Source organism: Mastomys coucha, unplaced genomic scaffold, assembly GCF_008632895.1.
Source record: "Mastomys coucha isolate ucsf_1 unplaced genomic scaffold, UCSF_Mcou_1 pScaffold22, whole genome shotgun sequence".
Lineage (NCBI taxonomy): Eukaryota > Metazoa > Chordata > Mammalia > Rodentia > Muridae > Mastomys > Mastomys coucha.
The window spans coordinates 21446536-21466302 of NW_022196905.1; the positions used below are offsets into that span (position 1 = coordinate 21446536).

General features: G+C 45.1%; 1 protein-coding gene across 1 annotated transcript in view; it reads left to right on the forward strand.

Moving 5' to 3' along the window:
- The window catches only part of Pkd1l1 (polycystin 1 like 1, transient receptor potential channel interacting), a 143369-nt gene that overhangs the window by 82758 nt on the left and 40844 nt on the right, over positions 1-19767 (forward strand). The window contains exons 32-44 of the mRNA XM_031342475.1: positions 1545-1752; positions 4135-4241; positions 5178-5394; positions 7706-7879; positions 9322-9441; positions 9535-9604; positions 10145-10188; positions 11053-11209; positions 12355-12490; positions 13460-13544; positions 13914-14090; positions 15788-15906; positions 18398-18508. Coding sequence (XP_031198335.1) covers positions 1545-1752; positions 4135-4241; positions 5178-5394; positions 7706-7879; positions 9322-9441; positions 9535-9604; positions 10145-10188; positions 11053-11209; positions 12355-12490; positions 13460-13544; positions 13914-14090; positions 15788-15906; positions 18398-18508 — 1725 coding nt within the window. The remainder of the gene's footprint in view (positions 1-1544; positions 1753-4134; positions 4242-5177; positions 5395-7705; positions 7880-9321; positions 9442-9534; positions 9605-10144; positions 10189-11052; positions 11210-12354; positions 12491-13459; positions 13545-13913; positions 14091-15787; positions 15907-18397; positions 18509-19767) is intronic.

Sequence of the window (19767 nt, forward strand, 5' to 3'; positions counted from 1 at the left end):
ACTTACATTGGTAGACTATGAAACTGTACTTCACTTATGCACAGTACTTAGTAGGTTAGTTGGTGGACCTGATACGTAGTATCTTTCTGTTTCTGTAAAGGGACACCATGACCACGAAACTCTTATAAAGAAAGTATTTAATTCGGGCTGGCTTACAGTTCAGAGGTCTGGTCCATTATTGTCATGACAAGAAGCATGGTGGACATGGTGCTAGAGAGGTAGCTGAGAGTTCTACATCTGGATCTGCAGGTAGCAGAAAGAGAGAGCAACACTGGGCCTGGCTGGAGCATTTGAAGCCTCAAAGCCCACCCCCAGTGACACACTTACTCCAACAAGGCCACACCTCCTAATAGTGCCACTTCTTATGAACCTATAGGAGCCATTTTCCTTCAAACCACCATAGGTAGCAAGTAAATCGTTAGTTACTAAGAAAGGATGCTACACCAGGGAAGATTTCCAGCCAGCAAAATCTCAGGGATTGGAGTACAGTAGTGCTGGTCCTGGTTTCTGCAACACCAGTGTTATTTGTGAGGAAACAAGGAGTGCAACATGCGGCTACTATAGACAGAAAGTAGCACGCAGTGTCACCCAAAGCACTGGTCACATCTGGGGGGTTCCAGGACATAAGGGAGGGAAAGAAAGGGTGAGCTGGAACCAGAGGCTGTTAGTTCATGATGTGTGCTTGAGAGCAAGTGTGAACTGGTTCTGGTTCTGCTCTAGAGGGAGAAAGAAGAACTCTGGGGATCAGTTCTTAGGTGGAGTCAGAGTAATGAGGCCGGAGAGTCAGGAAGACAGCATTCTCACACAGCATAGTTCATCCACAATTTGTCAAATACTGAGAAAGCCCATGTCCCACGTATGCTAAGGTTCCAGCTGGAGGGACTTTACATGGATGACTCTCTGTGGGTCTGCAGAGAGGAGGCAGCTAGGTGCTTGCTCTCCCAGGCAGACTTGGTGCATCAATAGCAGGGACCAGGTGAGTGTAAGTTGCAAGTGGAGAGCAAGCAGCCGACCTCATGGGAACATGAGTATGTAAAAGAGGCACACTGGAACATCTCAAGCTTCTGTCCTGCTCTGCTAGGAGACAGTAGGAGGAGAACTGAAAGGTACATCAGTATTACAGAGCATGCCTCACATAGGAACATCCTTCTTTCTTTCCACTTTTTTTTTTCATTCAGACTCAGGATTAAACCCAGAGCCTCACATTTGCTAGGCTAGTACTCTACCACTGAGCCATATGCCCTTCCCCTGGCACTCCTTTTCAATTTCCCAGTCTAAGTTCATTGGACCTGGCTGAGTGCAGCTCTCCACCATCCCAGCTGGATCATCACAGGCACCTTGTGACTTCAGCGTAGGTTGTGGGGTGCCTGGCATTTGCCACAGGCAACTCTGTGCTTTCAGAGTCTCCTTCCACTCAACCAGTATGAGGTGACTGGAAAGTATGTCCATGATGGTGAGCTTGTGAGTTTTTAAAGTACTAATACGCCTTCCCAAATGCCAGTTCCCGTGAATAATTGCCTTACTTTCTCTTCTTTTGTTTACAGTCACCCACACAACTTGCTCCCCGGTATTTTCAGTGTAGTTTTCTTGGTTCTTTATGGACTTTTGGTGAGTAAAAGCAGATGTGTAGATTGTCATAAGAAAAAGAACCCTGGTTGTATTTTTCTGGAAGAAGAGACACCGCCTGGCCACCAGCTGTATGCAATTGTCATTGACACTGGCTTCCGGTCACCAGCCAGATTTACCTCAAAGGTAATGTGAGCTCCTAGCAAAGCCTTTAGTGAGGTCTAAGGGTGTAGAGGGTCTGATGGTATGACTCGACAATGAGGTGATCCCCATATTTGTAAGGGCAAAAGGCAGGACCCTCACCTCCTGCCCCCAGGACTCACATTCCCCTTTCTACTTTCCTGTAAAAAAGCAGCTTCAGAGGTGGTTTTCTTCTGAATGAGTCTCTGAGATTTTGAGAATTGTGCTGTGTTCCTCTGAGTTAATACCAAATGCATGGTCCACCCAGAGAAGGATCTAGCAAGAAGGGAGTAAGAAATTCCTAGACTAGCTTTTGGGCTAAGTGGGAACTGGGCTAGGTTGGGAGTTTGAGGCTAAGGGCTTCCCTAGAGAAGCAGATGAACGATGAGAGGAAGAGGAAGTGGTAGGAGGATGGAAGACAGAGACCAGCCTAGCAGCCTAGGAAGCACACAGGCCAAGGTGGGCCATGGAAGAGAGGTCTGCAGGGGCAGAAACAAACTGGCTCAGGGCCACGTGCTAGCAATGTGCCCCTACAAATACACCTGGAAGTCTGCATGCGTGCTTGACACATACTCCACTTTTCTCCCCAAACCATGTCTGCTTTATGGAAACCATAGGACTAAAGGCAGGGGAGTATGGCCTCACCTAGAAGCCAGAAGATAGATCTATGTGCTCTTGATATGTTTCTACAAAAACAATGTAAAATAATTAGGCCCGATGAGTTAGACAAGCTTGTTAGATTCCTGACTGGGGTGAGGTGAACATACCACTCATCCACACAGGAGTCAGTGACTTTCATTGCACGTAAGGGGAAGCAAGGTCCTCCTACTAGTCACAGAACATTGAGAACCTGAAGGTGAATTCACCTAACACATATAGGAGCAATGGGGAAGGAATTGGCACAATATTCATAAAAGACCTAAATAAATAGACATCTTTATGCAATGGCTAACAAAACTAATTTCCCCTTGTAATAAATCTTTTAGGACTGAGGATAATGATGATAATGTGAATTGGTCTATTCCTATATCCATGTTACTTGTCTTATTGGAGTTTGTTTCACTTTATTTTGCATGGACTGTGATTGCTCCTAGCCATTTTTCTGAACAGGCTCTCTGATCTATAAGACCTTGAAACACACCTGAGTCATTTTGGGGACATGCAGGGTGGAAAGGGGGTTTTGATTTTGTTTTGCTGAACGATTTGTCTGTTTGTTGATACAGAATCTCACTATATAACCCCAGCTAGCCTGGAATTTGCTCAGTAGATCAGGCTGGCCTCAAACTCAGAGATACTTCTGCCTCTTCTTCCCAAGTGCTGGCGTTAAAGGCATGTCACCACACTCAGCCACCATGTTATCTTTTTACTGTAAACACATACATACACACACATACACACACATACACACACACCACCACCACCACTACTGCCAACAACAACAATAACAAACCTAAGACATAAAGAGATTAAAGCCAATGAAATAAGCTATAAGTTCAGAAAAAATGTCTTGTGGAACAGGAATTACTGATTGTAAAGTTCATGTGGAAGAGAACACTAGTTCACAGGAGAATATTAAACCTAACAATCTGAAAGAGAGCACGATTGACTCCCCCAGACATCCAGGCATGAACCATCACAGTGTAGTATCTTATAGGGTTGACCAATAGGCTTATAGGACAGCTTGATACCTTAGAAATTACCCAGGTGTGTGTCTAGGTCTTATAGACCAAAGAGAATGTCAAAATGTCTCAGAGCGATCATAGACCTTGCAAAAGAAAGCAATATTAAATCTTTGACATTCGATACAGGTACAAAAAAATTAATTCCAGAAGTCTAAAAACAGAAAGCTAATTTTATAAAAAAAATTCAGTAACTACCCAGAGAAGATTACTTTGGACTCAGACAGGATTTCAATGACAAGAGATGAATACTTTTTTCATGAAAGCTTAAAATGATACTGCACCAAAGCTGAAGATTCATGCGTGACAGATACCAGCGAGAGCAATAAGCACAATCCTGTGTGCTATCCTAGAGTGCTCCTTGTGGACATCACTACCCTACCCACCAGCCCCGCCCCCCCCCCCCCACTCAGGTGTCCTGCCAACATGCCAAGGGTATGAGACGCTGCCCTCCATGGAGTTCTCCTACCCTGCAGAGGAATCTCACAGGGGAGCCTATTCTTCTAGAAAAAGCTTGTGAATAACTGGCTAGTCAAAGAGACTCTACAATGAAGGATGTCAGCCTTGGTGTGAAGGCTCTGCAAGCCATGCAAGCCCCACAGCCGGACTAAGTGCTAGGACCCACCAGTACTGAGCTGAAGTGAGGCCAGGAAATACCCTATAGCCTCTGTGATACATCTTTAGCTCTTATATCTGCTTCTGTCTTAAGGTTTTCATTGTTCTATGTGGTGAAAATAGATGCTCAGAAACCAAAGAACTCTGCTGTCCAGAGAAGCCCTTGTTTGGAAGGAATTCCAGGCACACCTTCATTCTGAGGTATCGATGACTAATGCAATCATATGTTTGGGGAAAGGGTCTGGTCAGATTAGTGTATCACAAAGACACTGCACTGAGAACATTGGCTTTCCAAGCATCATCCCTAAGATAAAGCAGAATAGGAAGGGTGATAATCACTGGCTTACATACTTATAGTTTCAAGAAGGTTCTGGTTTTGCTTTTGTCTTCTTAAGGCAGGGTCTCACTATGTAGCCATGGCAAGTCTAGAATTCACTATATAGACCAAGCTGGCCTTGAACTTGCCCTCCTGACTCTGCCATCTGGGGGCTGGAATAACAAGCATGCCTAATGTATGAAATATGTCTACTCTTTGGTATAGATTAGCATGGTTCTTAAGCATGGGGGTAGAGAATAAAGGCGGGGGGAAAAGTGGAGTCTTACTAAGCTTGTTTATTAGAATAAGTATTTTTTTTTTAATGTCACAAAACCTGATTTAATTGATTAGTGCCACCACCCAAAATTTGGAAGAGCAATGGTGCATGGCATCACAAAGAAGGAGAGTCATGGGAAGAGAGATGATTTATTTATCAAGGTGGAAGTATAAATACCCAACTCTTAGAAAACATGAAAATACTGAAGTCATTTTTCCTCATAAAAAATTTGCATTTATTGTAATTCATTTATAATGTCTTTTTGGAGCAGGTTTCTATGGACACAGTGCAATGAAACTTCAAAATTTAGGAATTGTTCATTTCTAGAATTTTCTGTATTTTTCATTTGTTCTTGATAACTGAAACCACAGTAATTAAACTGATGATAAAGGGGGTATTAGAGTAGATCCTGTAGTCCTGTGTGCTCCTACTAGTCACAATGCTAATTGGATCCCACTGTCCCTAAGGGCCATGTCAGAGTTGCTGAGGTTTTTAATAGGCATTGAATACACATGACTGATAAGACATTTCTGTGTGCCACTAGCATGCCTAATCAACTGGGTCCGCTCCAGAAGATCCGCCTCTGGCATGACAGTAGTGGACCTTCTCCATGCTGGTTCATCAGCCATGTGATGGTGAAGGAGCTATATTCAGGACAAGCCTGGTTCTTCTCTGCTCAGTGCTGGCTGGCTGTGAGCAAATGGAACGGTAGTGTATTACGAGAATTCTTCTGCCTGAGCCATGGTCTCAGTTTCTGGAAGGTAGGCTCCATGCAGGTGACCTGTGATATAAAACCAGAATGGCCGGTATTCTTTGATGCCCACTTTTGCTTTTCTTTCTAAAGTTGTGATTTGAATTTTCCCAACATGAAGTAATTAACTGTCAAGATACCCATGTCATGTAACTTCTGAAGAGTCTGTTCACCCAGATAGGAACTGAAATGATTACATCCAAGCCTGTCTTGGTTAGCCGATTGGTTTGTAGATTACTTACAAGGGTGTGGTTGACTCAACATAAGCTACATCAAGAAAAAGCCCGCCCCAGCATGGGTGGTGACCCACTAATGCAGCATCCCTGGGGTGCTTCCCTACTTGCAGGCAGCCCCCAGCCTCTCCATGGCAATTGTTTACTGTTTTCCTAACCTTGGAGAGGATATTTGTGAAGCTCTTGTTTCGAGAGCTCCCTGTGTCTTAGCACTGCCCTTCTCCTCCAGGAGGGGACATTTCAGTTTGAAGATCGCTGTATTGTCTTTACCATAATGCGGTTCTTTGATCTGCATCAATAATAAATTTCTAGCACTTCTGGCTGCTGGTAATCTGCAGCATCGGAGAGGTCCCAAATTAAAGACTTGTTAGCCCGTGTGCCATAAACAGTTCCACTGTCACAGAATACAGACATGTCATGACTACATCAGATGGTAGATAAGTCCCAATAGGTGACAAAATTGTCTGTGATCTCACAGACCAAGTGTGAACTTTTTGTTTCCTGAATATTCCCACTTACTCCCTGTTGATAGGCATTGGCCCATTTGCAAACATTCACACTTTATGTTCATGCTTTAGAATAAATCTCTCCCTGAATTATTTTAGATAACTTAAAGTGCCACTGTGCACTGCTATTTGCTGCGGCTACCTGTGACACAGACACAGTTTTCCTTCATTTATTTCTATTGCAGCAAAATATCACAAGAGACACCTAACTTCCTTGAGACTTGTGTTTCTGTAGAAACATGTTTTTTTTAATTTTCATAACATTTTTATTCATTTGTTTTGTGTGTGTGTGTGTGTGTGTGTGTGTGTCACAGTCCACATGTAAAGATTAGAGAACAACTTACAAGAATTGATTCTCTCCTCCCACCACATGGGTCCTGGGGATTGGACTCAACTCATCAAGCTTGACAGCAAGCACTTTTACCTTCTGAGCCATCTTGTCTACCTGACATTTCCTGAGCAATAAATGGGTCTTGTTCTTTCCATTGTCACTGGATTGAGGAGTATCTGGTATTGCCAATTTAGCATAAAGCATGGCTAAATGTAAATTAACATGAATTTGAAACAATAATTTCCAAATAGCCATGGAATATAGAAAAAAATGTAGCACTATAAACTAGAAGCTCAGCTTAACTGTAACATCACTTCGATAGCAATCTCCATAGTTATTTCTCCAGCTACTGAGCTTGAAAACTTTAAGTGAGAAATATAACTTGACTGATTACATCATCCCTGCACACACATGGCTGGATCCCTGGAATCAATGGTCACCTGGGTATTTATATGCAGAAGATATATCCTCAGTCAATTAAACCTGTTTTGTTGGTGTGTGTTGATTATCCTGATTATATTCATAATACCAGTTCTGTCCACAAATAGTTCTTTTCTAGACTGCTTAACACCAAATATTATTTAAGTTTCATGGAAATTTTCTAAATCCAGTGAAATTCCACAAGATATCATGGCCTGATGAGCAGTAGACCTTGTAATACTGAGTAGAAAGCAGGTCAGTCCCAGGCCTCAGTGCACCCAGAGCTGGTGCCCAGATAAAATGTGACTGGTTTCTGGGGGAAATGCTAAGAACGGGGATATCTAGGAAGTCCTTTGAGAACAGAAAGGAAAGAAATGGTGGGAGCCACAGACAGGAGGTCTCTGTGAGCTAGCATGAGTGAAGCAGAGAGCTAATTGGTACTAAAGCTTCAGAAGCATCAGCAGGAGGTAAATGTGTGACCCAGTGAGATACTGCTGAAGAGGTGGTGGGTGGGAAGGAAGGAGACAGAACAAGTTACCACAAGAGGCATCTACCTGCACCAACCCAGTAGCCAGGAAGCATCCAGCTTCCAGCTTGAAAAATAAAAGGCAAGAAATGGCCGGGCAGTAGTGGCGCATGCCTTTAATCCCAGCACTCGGGAGGCAGAGGCAGGTAGATTTCTGAGTTCAAGACCAGCCTGGTCTGCAAAGTGAGTTCCAGGACAACCAGCGCTACACAGAGAAACCCTGTCAAAAAAAAAAAAAAAAAGTCAGGGCTTCACTCAGCTCGAACTTGTTTGTGTCTGGGAAACACCTGTGGTTTCTGTTTCAGCTTTTCTATTCAAAGTTCACGGAGTACCTGGAGGATTTCCACATCTGGTTCTCACTGTACAGTCAACCCCCATCCAGCAGCTACCTACACACACAGCGGCTTGCCGTGTCCTTCTGCCTGCTGTGTGTCTACTCGTGCCTCACTGCCCTGGTCACTGTTCAAGGCCATGAACAGGTGGGAGGCAGCAATTTTCCAGCAGTATCTTCCTAATCTCAGGCACAGGGTCTGTTCTTTTAACAAGCAAAACTCAGAGCTCCAGGAGAAGGGCTTAAGCTAGGGGGAACAATCTAGCAGTGTGCTGAGTGGAGAGGTAGCTGAGAGTTCTACATGTGGATCCACAGGCAGCAGGAAGAGAGTGAGACACACTAGGCTTGGCTTGAGCATCTGAGACTCCAAAGCCCACCCCTAGTAATGCACTTCCTCCAACAACACCACACCTACAAGGCCACACCTCCTTATAGTGACACTTACCGTGGGCCTAGGAGGCCATTTTCATTCAAACATCTACAGATACTAAAACCTGGATTTCACTGATATCTTCCTGTGTCTGTAGCCTGGCCATGGTTGGATCCAATGAATAGCTGGATCCTGAATCACACACTCCAGCAGGTACCATGGCTGGTATCAGAGCTGGGAGGGTCTACAAGTCCTCAACAGACTGCTTCTCTGTGGGAATTCACACCCTGGGTTCCACACATGATATTCAGGGTAAGGGGAAACAAGCTAATCTTTTTTGAATATCTATTTTCATTATTTTTATTATGTGTACATGTGTTTCAAGGAAGATGAGAGTATAAACTTATGAATATAGGTACATTAGTCCAAAAGAGGGGTCAGAACACTTGTGGCTGTAATGACAGATTATTCATGAGCTACCTGATGTGGATGTTAGGAAATGAACTAGGATCCTCTGCAAGAGTAATACATGTTCTTAATTATTGAGCCACCTCTCCAACCTAACCATCTTTCCTATGATAAATTCATGATCATTCATAAGGCCAGCCCCCAGGTTCACATGGTCCTCCAGACAGCTAGACAATACAATAACAGTAGCTGTGTCAAGATTGAGTTCTGTCATCTCTCCTAGGACAACAAGGTGTGGTGAATTCTTTATGTGGCAGCAGATATGACCACACTTAAATACACAGAATTTTAAAATACAATAATATGTTGGTAGAACATATTTGAGTCTATACACACTATCCTCACACAAATAAACAAACGATGGTGAAGAAATGTCATCAAGTGACAAGTGGGGACCTGCTATGCTCTCTGGGGAGCTCAGCTTCCCTGGGGGCCTTCTGTGGTCTGATCCAGGATGTCATCTCCTCCTCTGCTGGGAGCATACTGAACATCTTGGCACCTCCCTTTGGGACTGCTGTCAGGACTTAATCCCCTGAGCACAGATCTCGTAGGTGTTTGGCAAGCATGTGTTCAGCTCACAAGATGTGTCTAGGAGGAAAAACATATTTTGTTTTTGCTCAACCCCTTTAGCGGAGGCAAGGCTTCGGGGAGAAAGGGATTTAGCTAAACAGGAGTCATACTCATTGAACACATTTGGAATTCTGTGCATTGGAGTCAAGGGACATAACTGCCATGTATTTGAACCATTGCAGCGCCCCTTGGATGTGGGTCCCACGGCTCTCACTCTGGAATCCTTTAGTCTGGCTCTGCTGTGCACTCTCCTGGCCTGTCCAGCTGTACAGCTCCTGTCACTGCTCTTCAGGTACAGCAAGGTACTGCAACTGTGTGGCCCTGGGCTCCTGAGGAGACCCCACCACCACCACTATTGTGAGATGTCCCTACCAGCCAACATCTTTCCTTCACAGGAAGCCAGAGGTCATCTACGGGCTTCGCCACAGTGGCCTCTAAGAGGAGTGAAGACAGAGACACCTCAGGGTATGGCAAACTAAAATTAGAAGCTACACTGGTCCCGGGGCTAGTGTTTTCTGTTTGTCTTGTTCATTGAAAATAAGTATCACCAGATATATTTAAAATAACTTTTTTTCTTGGACCATCATCCCTTGTAGTCAATAATCTTGTAACCACCATTTCCAAAATACTATGAGTGGTAGCCATTCATCCCATGGCAAGAAAGCATGGCTGTGTGGGGAACAAATTCCTTCCCCCAGATCCTGTTCTTCACTAATCACCTTTTGCAAACCTTGTCTGGCCACATGCATCACTCTTTCCTCTGATGGCTCTTTTAAATTTTTACCTACACAATTTTCTCTGGCTCTGTGGCTTCTGGTGAGTAGCTCTGGGTGGTTGAGGGCTGGTCCAGGCCCATATCAGGATGGAGACATCATGAATCTTCATCTCAGCCCTGCCTGGTCTCTCAGGGTCACCTTGATGGGGACAAGAGAGAAGTGTCTCCTGTAGTGCCTGCCACAGCTATGCCTAGTTCAGAGTCTTACATTTGCTTTTTCTCCCCATCAGGCCCTCATCCCACTGGGGGACCAGATTCAAGGCAGCCTTCACCAGTAAGTCTCATGGCATACAGTTGCTAATTCTATAGCATAAGATGCTATCTTAGTCAGGGTTTCCATTGCTGTGAAGAGACACCATGACCATGGCAACTCTTAGAAAGGAAAACATTTAACTGGGACTGGCTTACAATTCAGAAGTTTAGTCCATTATTGTCATGGTGGGAAGCATGGTAGTGTGCAGGCAGACATGGTGCTAGAGAAGGAGCTGAGAGTTCTACATGTGGATCCACAGGCAGCAGGAAAAGAGTGAGACACACTAGGCCTGGCTTAAGCATCTCAGACCCCAAAGACCACCCCTAGTGATGCACTTCCTCCAACAACACCACACCTACTCCAACAAGGCTACACCTCCTGATAGTGACATTTACTATGGGCCTATGGGGCCATTTTCATTCAAAGGCTAAAACTTGGATTTCACTGATGTCTGCCTTTGGCTGTGGCCTGGCCATGGTTGAGTCCAGTGAATAGCTGGATCCTGGTTTCCATGCTCCAGGCAATGGTTTACTCTGTTCCATAGCTCACAGCACCTGTTGCTAGGTAAGGCACTCTCAGGCCTCACTCTAGCCCTCCCCCTCCAACCTTTCTTCCTCTAGTGGGCTTTGTAGCCTAATAACCTGACTGCCTGGAGCTGCCTAGAGGCCACCAGCATTGGCCCCATGGTGGGAAGATGGAACTGGAGATTAGAAACAAGGGACCTAGGCCAGAGGCAGAAAATGACATCCTTCACAAGCCATCTGAGGCCTGTGTTTGACCCTGTCTGACCATGCTTGTCCTCAGAGTTGGCTACAACAGGCACTAGTGTTTCAGACACAGCAGAAAAATTGGCATTGACCTGGCCTAACCTTGTCATAATTTCAGCATCCCCTATCAGACCTTTTTCCTGGGACTGACCAAGCTTGGAGGATAGCAGCCAACAGCAGTGGTGTGGTCGGTTCACTGTTTCCACTGGAGGCCTGCAGGGATAAACATCTTGCTCTGAGGGACAAGAGCTACTACCCTCCTCCCAGTTCACAAGGTGACATCACCCTATGACTGTACTGAGTAGCCCCTGTCCCGGCTGACAAACCAGTGGTCTGTACACATCTGGAGAGGCAGCACAAGCAGAATATACTTGGTCCAAATGACATTAACCATTTTGGTCTCCTCTAAAATCCAAGCATGGGTATGGACCCAGGCCTATCTAAAACCATAACATTTGGCTTCAGTCCAATCCTGGTGAGTCTGGTTTACAAGCTTGATGCAATCCGTCTTAAAAGGCACCATGAGACCCTTCCATAATAGAGTGTCAGCTTCAGTTTCAAACTATGGCAGATGGTGACTGAGCTGGAAGAGGAGGGGAGATAATAGGGAAGGCCATTCCACAGAGTCAGGGGTGAGTCCCACTGGAACCTGGGTACCAGGAAATGATGTCATCTGGTCTGATCATTGGGATGGAAGGGCCTGATTAACCTGGCTTAGAAATATCAGAGGATTACTTCAGGTCTCTGTGGCCACATGCTGTGTGGACAGATAGTCAACAGAGGCTTTGGGCAGAAGGTGGGCACTGCTGTATAGACCGTGGTCACCAAGTGGTCAGCTCTGCCCGGTCTACAGGACACACTAGGAGAGAAGGAAAGGTCATGTCTATGTGTAAATGAGCACTCAGCTAGGCATGATGATAGAGGCAGCAGCAATGCTGGCAGGCTGTCCAAAGATTCATAGCCATATATGCTGGGCAAAGAGATAGGCTTTGAAGCCAGGACACAGAAATGAGAAGATCACTGAAGAACTTGTAGAGAAAGTACATAGAGCTCAGGTGACCCAGCTCTATCAGCCATCTCCATTCCTCATTTCCCACTGCTACCTCTGCTCTGCAGGCAAAGACCAATGTCCAGTTCCAAGATCATCATCCCGAGGAGCTCCCTCTGTGCCACTTGTTCTGTTTAGACTTTAGCTGACTGAATGAGGTCCACCCACGTGGGGAGGGCTATCTGCTTTGCTCGGCCCACTGATTCAAAGGTTATTGTCCTCCCTGGATCTTCATTACAGAAGCACTTCAGTTAGTGTGTGACCATATACCTGGTCACCTGTGGAGCAGCCAAGGTGACAAGCCCCTATCACATTGTGGTTGGGAATGACAAGGTCTGCTAACCTGCTGTTCTCCATCTCACACCTCCTTAGCTCCCAGCAGTGGTTTTGAAGAACTTGAACCCCAGCATTCAAGGCTCTGTCTGCGCTGGTCAAGCTCTGTGGCCTGGGCCATCTCTGGGTCAGCTTCCCTGGCCTGTAGTTTGGGGACAGGATTCCTAGGCTACAGGTGAGTACTGAAGGCTTTAGGTCTCCTAAGGTGCTTGATAGATGTCTAAGATCTGTGAAGAGACTCATGTGTTTCGCAGAACTCATTCAGTTACCAATGTCACTATTTTTTCCCTTACTCCATCCCTTCTGAAGGTGAATTAGTCATATACAAACCCAAAAGGGTCACTTGGCCTTCAACAGAAGCTCTATCTAGACAGAGTACTGGATACGAAACATAAAGCATGGCAGGGGATTAACAGGGGGGAGGGACACTCTGCCTCTAAGCTTATTAGAGGAAAGACTCTGATACTGTACAAAGTCAGCCATCTGTTGTCTAGTGTTGTTTGGGGTGGAAAATGTATAACATTGAGCTTGGCTATGGTGCATACGTCATAGATCCTAACCAGTCCTTCCTATTCATCCCTCTTCATCTGGCTCCTTTGTAGTTTGGGCCACCACTAAAGACTGGAGGGCCACCCCCTTGTGGTTCTGGAGAAGCCCACACCATGTTCCTAACCCATGAGAAGGGTAGCCACCCAAGACCCTTTCTTCCTGACAGTATCCCTTCTCCCAACTGCATTGCTGGCCACTGTGTGAGGACAGGACAGGCACTAGAAGTTTCTTCACACTTCAGTTTACTTATCTGTAAAAAATGGACATTGGGCATGTCTAATCCAGGGTCATGGGGATAAAATACCAAGTGTTCACACCTCCATCGCCTACATTTCCCAACTCCTCAGCTGTGATCTGTCCTGTCTTGGCTTCAGGCTCTCTTACTCTCGGTCCTGGGAAGTTTCAGGAAGGTTGGTGTCCCCTCAACAGGGATGGACTCTGCTTTGATGGGCAGATAGACCTGGTGCAGATCCCAGAGCTCCTCCTCAAGCACCCCCATGTCTCCCAGCAGTGAAGGCATCGTTGCCTCTGGCTGTAACTGACTTCATGGGTAGCTTACTCCCGTGAAGGTGCTGATGACCCCTCTCCTGGGCAGGTTTGTGCCAGCGCAGTGTATGTGGTGGTTACACCTGCTGCTTCTCTCTCTGGTCTGCTGTGCATTCATCACCCAGCCACTCATGGTAAGAAACCCCACTGTGGTGGCGGTGCCTTCCTCAGTGTGGGACCAGGGAGGAGAGGGATCACAGGGTACCAGGCCCTGGGCTGAGAAGCTCCATCTCAACCTGGTATTCAGAATCCTTATTTTTAAAAATCTCAAAAGAGATGAACCACTTTGCTTCCATTTTCAGTTTATGAATCTGTTCCCTAGAAGTCCCAAGCAAGTCTCTTGGTGAAGGCCACACCTGGTGACTAGGTACTAGGGATTTCAAGGTAGCAGCTTCTGGTATCTATTTTTAAGTGAGATAAAGTCAGCTGTCAGTGCAAGACCAGGAAGATTGCTCTGTGGGAGGGGCACAAACAGACACTGGTGCTGGGCACCTCTCTTCCAGATCTCCTTGGCAGCACTGGCCTTTGCTTGGAAACGGAAACATGACAGCGAGTTTTTTACTGAGTCTTTACGAGATGCGACCAAGGGTCTGGATTTGGAATTGGAAGAACGTTCCAGGACCCGCATTTCTCTGTCTCCTATCTCCTATAGTCCTGACAGTGCTGAGGAGGCTGCAAGGGTGAGCAGAAGGGAGAGCGCTCGGAACTGCTCTGTTCCCACCATGAAGATGGGAACTCAGACCTTAGTTCAAATTTAGCTGTGCTTTTGGAGCCCCACTGTGTGTGTGTGTGTGTGTGTGTGTGTGTGTGTATCTGTGTATCTGTGTGTGTTTGTGTATGTTTTGTGTTATGTATGGTATATGTGTGTATGGTTTGTAGTATATATGTGTGTGTCTATGTGTGTATCTGTGTGTGTTTGTGTATGTTTGTGTATTATGTATGGTATATGTGCATGTATGAGTGTGTGTGAGTGTGTGTGAATGTGTGTATGTGTGAATTTCTTATGCTTCTTTCTTTAAAATGTAGAGACTACATTTGCTGATGGCTCAGCAGTTAAGAGAACTGGCTGCTCTTCCAAAGGACTGTGATTTAATTCCCAACACAAAATGGCAGCTCTCAACTGTCTATAACTCCAGTTCCAGGAGAATCTGACACCCTCACACAGATATACACATAGGCAAAACACCAATGCACATTAAATAAATACTTAAATAAATAGGAGTCATTAAAAATTTTTAAATTGTAAAAAAAAAAAGAAAAGAAAAAGAAAAAGAAACTCTAGAGGCTAATGAAAAATCTAATTTCTGGCCACAGTTTCAGAACTTCTAGATCATTTGCTTTTCAATGCACTCATTGGAAATGTACAGCCTTCCTCTCTCTCCCTCACTTTCACAAGGACACTAGCAGTCTCCACATCCCAACCATAGGCCCACAGTTTCCTGCCTTCTGAAACCATCCTTCAACACCAATTCTCTAGATACCTGCAGGCTTCCTTCCTCCAAGGCTCTCTTACTCTGTCAGCACTGGCAACTGGGTCAAACCCGGAGACCACAGTGTGGTTCTAATCTCAGAACCAAGAAGCCTTTGAGGAGCTCAGTCCTCATCAGGCTTGACCCTCCAACCCTGTGTCTGCCATCACCTTAAAATCCTGATGCTCTGCCTGCTGAGTCTCCCAGGCACCCAGCCACAGTGCACAGTCCTCAGTACATAAGGCATATCTGAACCACAACCCCCAAGCTTCACTTTACAGCTTTTGCTCTTTATTTCTTAGAAGCCCAGCAGCTCTGGGCGGAAGGACTGAGGGGCCCAGGGGCTGCTCCCTGAACGTGCCTAGAATGGCTAAGCAGATGAGTGAGAAATGAATGGGTGACTATTTCCCATGGGTTTGCCTCTTAGCTACTGTTAGTCCTGCCCATGAACACACATAGCTACAACATGGAAGCAATAGTTCTTTTATTACACAAGGCAAACAAAACAAAGATCCTTCATGTTAAAACAAACTGCTTTAAAATCAGTTTTCCAGTCTTTGAAGGTCTCTAACAGGAACTACTATGCAAATACCAAAGGCAATTGCCCCTGTGACTGACTGGGCAGCAGTGAGCATGTCTCTCCTCTGAAGCTATGCTTTCTAAAGGCCCAGATGCAATCCTTGCCAGAAGAGCTGGCCTGGGACATGAGCAGAGTTTTTAAATGTGTCTACTTCATCTTGCATCACCTCTCCAACAACACAGTGTGTGTTAAATGCACAAAGTCCCTCTTTGTTCCCTGAACGCAATGCAGAGAGCAATGATGACAGCCCTTGGGTTGGCAGGGACGCCAAAAGCCTCTCTTTCTCCAATGCTGACCCCAGTATCATGGTGCTCCCCTTCCGTCACAGGTCTTGGCTGCCCGACAGCGAGAGCGCCAACTGCGCTGGGCTCAGACACCATCCAGGGCCAAGTTCAGAGTGACCAGGGAGAGACTAAGGAGAGAGAGCCTCATGCAGGCAGCCCTGAGGTAGGTGTAGGCCAGAATACAATGGACTTCCTCTGGCCCTGCCTTCCTTTTAGAGGGAATAATAAGAGACCCTGCTCTTGGGAAAATCCTTTCCCGTGTTTCAGCCGGTGCCAGAGGGTGAGGGACAGAGACTGCTCTGGAGGAAGGAAAGCATTCTGGCTATAACCCATTGCTCAGAGCTCTGACCTCAGCTCCAACAGCCATGCAGACTCGAAGGCACTATGCCCAGCACCAGACCTGGCATTCTGCTCCTCCAGTTGGTTACAGGGCTATAAAAATCCAAGAGCAGATGTTGTACCTTTCCACAGGCATTGATTGAGCCCAGGAACCAGTATTTTAAAGTAAGTCAACAGTACAGTTTACACAGACATGTTCTGGAGATCAGCACAAAGTCCACTTCAAATTTTTAGATAAAGCTTCAAACTTAGTAACTATGATACTGAGACAAACTTCTCCAAATTCGACTTCAGTCATGCTTCTTTGTCAGTGGTACCCGTTCCCCTGCCCCCCATCTGTGGTAGTTACTAATAGCACTTCCTGGAGGAACCTTCTGCAAGGACTAGTCCATGCATGTCTCCCAGTTCTGGATTCTAGATTCTAGGTTTCTTGAATCCATCAAAAATCAAGAAGCTCCAGGTATTTTTCCTACAATGATGTCATTAAAGTATGCAGTGTCACCTCCAGTTTATTGTCTCTCTTGAAAATCCTTCCTCATCACCACATATACTCAGCTCCCTTAAGTAAAGAACAGGTCCTAAGACAGGTTCTTTCCCAAAGATGTCAAATTTAAAGTGAGTGAAAAAGAAATTCTGAAAAGATGAGGTACTGACAAAGACTTTTAAATTTGTTCAGACTGCCCATAAAACAGGGATGGTACCATGAACTAAACCCACCAAAAACATGAACGGCAGACCTAAATCACACGCACACACACACATTCTTACACCTTGAAATCACACAGGTACACTAAGCACTGGGTAGCCAGTGCCCTGTAGTACCCACTGCACTGATCAAGACCAGGACATGAAGGGAACTGTAGGTATCTGGGTGTTTGAGAACAGGGGGACCTGGAGCTCATGAGGGGTCACCCCGGGACTATGCTCCTACATAACCACACTTCACAGGTGTGTGTAATGTCTGGAACACTGGGTAGCTGATGCAACACAGGGCTTGCTTAGCTGAGCAGAGCAGAGCTGAGAAATCCAGCTCCCAGGTCAAATCCTAGTGCTGAGAGGGCCACGGACAGTGTCCACACCAAGGTTGACACCCAAGAACACAGCTAGAGACTACAGGTTCAGAAGGGGACAAAGGTTACTCTTTTTGTAGATGTCATTAGTAGAAGTCAGGGCAAATCCCACAAAAAAATAAAATAAAATAAAAACAAACAAACAAATAAATAGGCAGTAAAAGAATTTAGAAAAGTAGCTAATAGTCAACTTAAGCATCAAGAGCCATTATCCTTTGTAAGATTCGACACTCCGCTCTTCAACAGAGCAAAATACACTGATGGCTGTGGTGTCATCATCTCAGTGGGCAATGCATACAACAGTCAGGAGAGTTAGGAATCAATCTCCAAAGATTGAAATGTAGCCTGAAAGCAGTGGGAACACACCAGTGCCTACATCAGTGTACATCAGATGTCTGTCATTCTGCAGATTAATGACTCGCTATGGGATAGGGCACGCAAGCAATTGCATGGTTGTCTACTTTTCTCATTGCTGCTCTCCTCGAAGAGAATTGTTTATAGCCTGAGAGAAAGGCAACGTGGATTCTAGCTCAGAAATACCAAAATCCTGTAGTCTTCAATGTGAACAGTAAATCACAGACCAATGAAATAGACACCTAGATCAGTGGAACAGAAGAGAGAGCCCAGAAACGGCCAATGATTAGGCCCAAGCAGTTTTATTGGCAAAAACATTAAGGCAATTCGGTGTACAAATGAATAGGCTTTTCAAAATGGGACTGGGAAAGCTGGATGTTGATAACATAAAAGAACAAAACCAATACAGAGATGTTGAAATCCCATCCCAAGCTAAGGAGCTATTGGTGGTTGATAGCTGGTGGGAGAGAGAGAGACGGTTTTCGTTAAAGGTGTGGCCAGGGTAGGTTGACCAAGCTCCAGTGGAAGACCATGTATTGCAGAGCATAGGGCAGCACAAATTATACTTGATTGGTTAAAAAAAAAAAAAAACAATAAAGACACAAAATTGAATGAGTAGGGCAGGTGGGTGGATCTAGAAGGAGCTGGGTGAGGTAGTGAATATAATCAAAGTACTTTGTGTGAAGTTTTCAAAGAACTAATAAAAACTAGGAAAGAGTCTTTTAAAAGTACAAAGAATAAACCTAGCATTGAGTCCATCTCATGCCTTATACAAGTACATCCCAAACAGGACATAGATGCCCTGCTCCCTAAAATACTTTCTGTGAGGGAAATAGGTATGTGGACACACAAGGTCTCCAAGGATGCTAACTCTTCAATCTCTCTTCTCAGAGATGTGACCATGCACAGCATCATGCTACTGCTGCTTTTGTTTATAGCATATGGAAGATTCTACCCAGGTGAATATTCTCTCAATCATGCCATCCGGAAGGCATTTACAAGGTAGGAGGTTTGGGGGGCTGTTGCAGACCTAGGGAGTGTTGCATCAAGTCATGGCCATTACACTCATACCCAGTGACAACTTCAAGCTCAGGGTTCCAGAATCCATTTCCTTCACTGTATTCCAGAAGGGGGAGCCCTCTAGATGCTCTACCCATACCTTCCCTCAACTTCACCTATCCAAGACTATGCCTAGACAAAGGTCTTCATCGCAGCCTGCGTGTGAAGTCTGTGGAAGGCTGTCTAACTACCCATGTTAACAGAGGGCTCCATTTGCAGACTGTGGTCAGTGCTTGGCATCTCATTTGGGGTCAACAGTGAAAGAAGTTCTTGGCTCAAGAAGGCCATAACCATCTATTCTGCAGAAAAATATCAGTGTTCTTCAACCAAAGGCTACAGTCACAATTCATGATTCCTGATACCCAATTTCAAAGTGTGCTTCTCTGCCAAGCTCTCAGGTGTTTGTTGGGTAGTTTGGGTTTTTTTTTTCCCCTGCTTTTAATTGCAACAGATTTGCATCATAAAGAAACACTGAGCAAGGGACCAGTTTAAGGCAGAGGCACACTTCCATGCATCTGACACACTGGGTACCTTTTTTGGGGTCTTGACACCTCTGAGATTCAGATGCCCAAGGAAACAAGTGGATACACTTATTCTTTTCTTTTGTCAGTGAAAGTTACCAACTGGGCAGTTTCTTCAAGCCAGTTTGTCTCTGGCAATGTGATTTATTATTGCTTCCTTTCTAGTGACAGAGAGTATAACAACTCTACACATTCCAGGGTTTCCTTTTTCTTCTGTAAGGAATATTTTAATACTCATTTCTATAGCATTTTTATGAATCTGTTGCCTTTGGTTCTCATTTGGTTTTATGTCAATATATTTATTACATTTTTGGCAGGAGAGAACATTAGTAAAAATCCATTTCACCTTCTTGCTTTAAGGACATATTTTTAGATTCTGTAAGATAGAGGAACACTGACACCCTGCTAGATGGTGACTCACAGATGTTATTCCCTTTATTCTTATTACTCTTTAACAAGGTACGTCTAGAAGCCCCAGTACGTGAACTTGCCATGGCTCAATAATCCCAGGACCGCCGCAGCTCTAGAGAAACTACATGGTAGTTTCTGAGTCCCATTTTCCAAAGCCACAGTTAGCTTCTACTTTGACAGTTTAGTTCTTCCTTATGAACAGGTGCATAGATTATGCCAGGAGGGGGCACTGTGAGCAAAATAAAGAGACCATGTGGGGGCCTTTTTTTT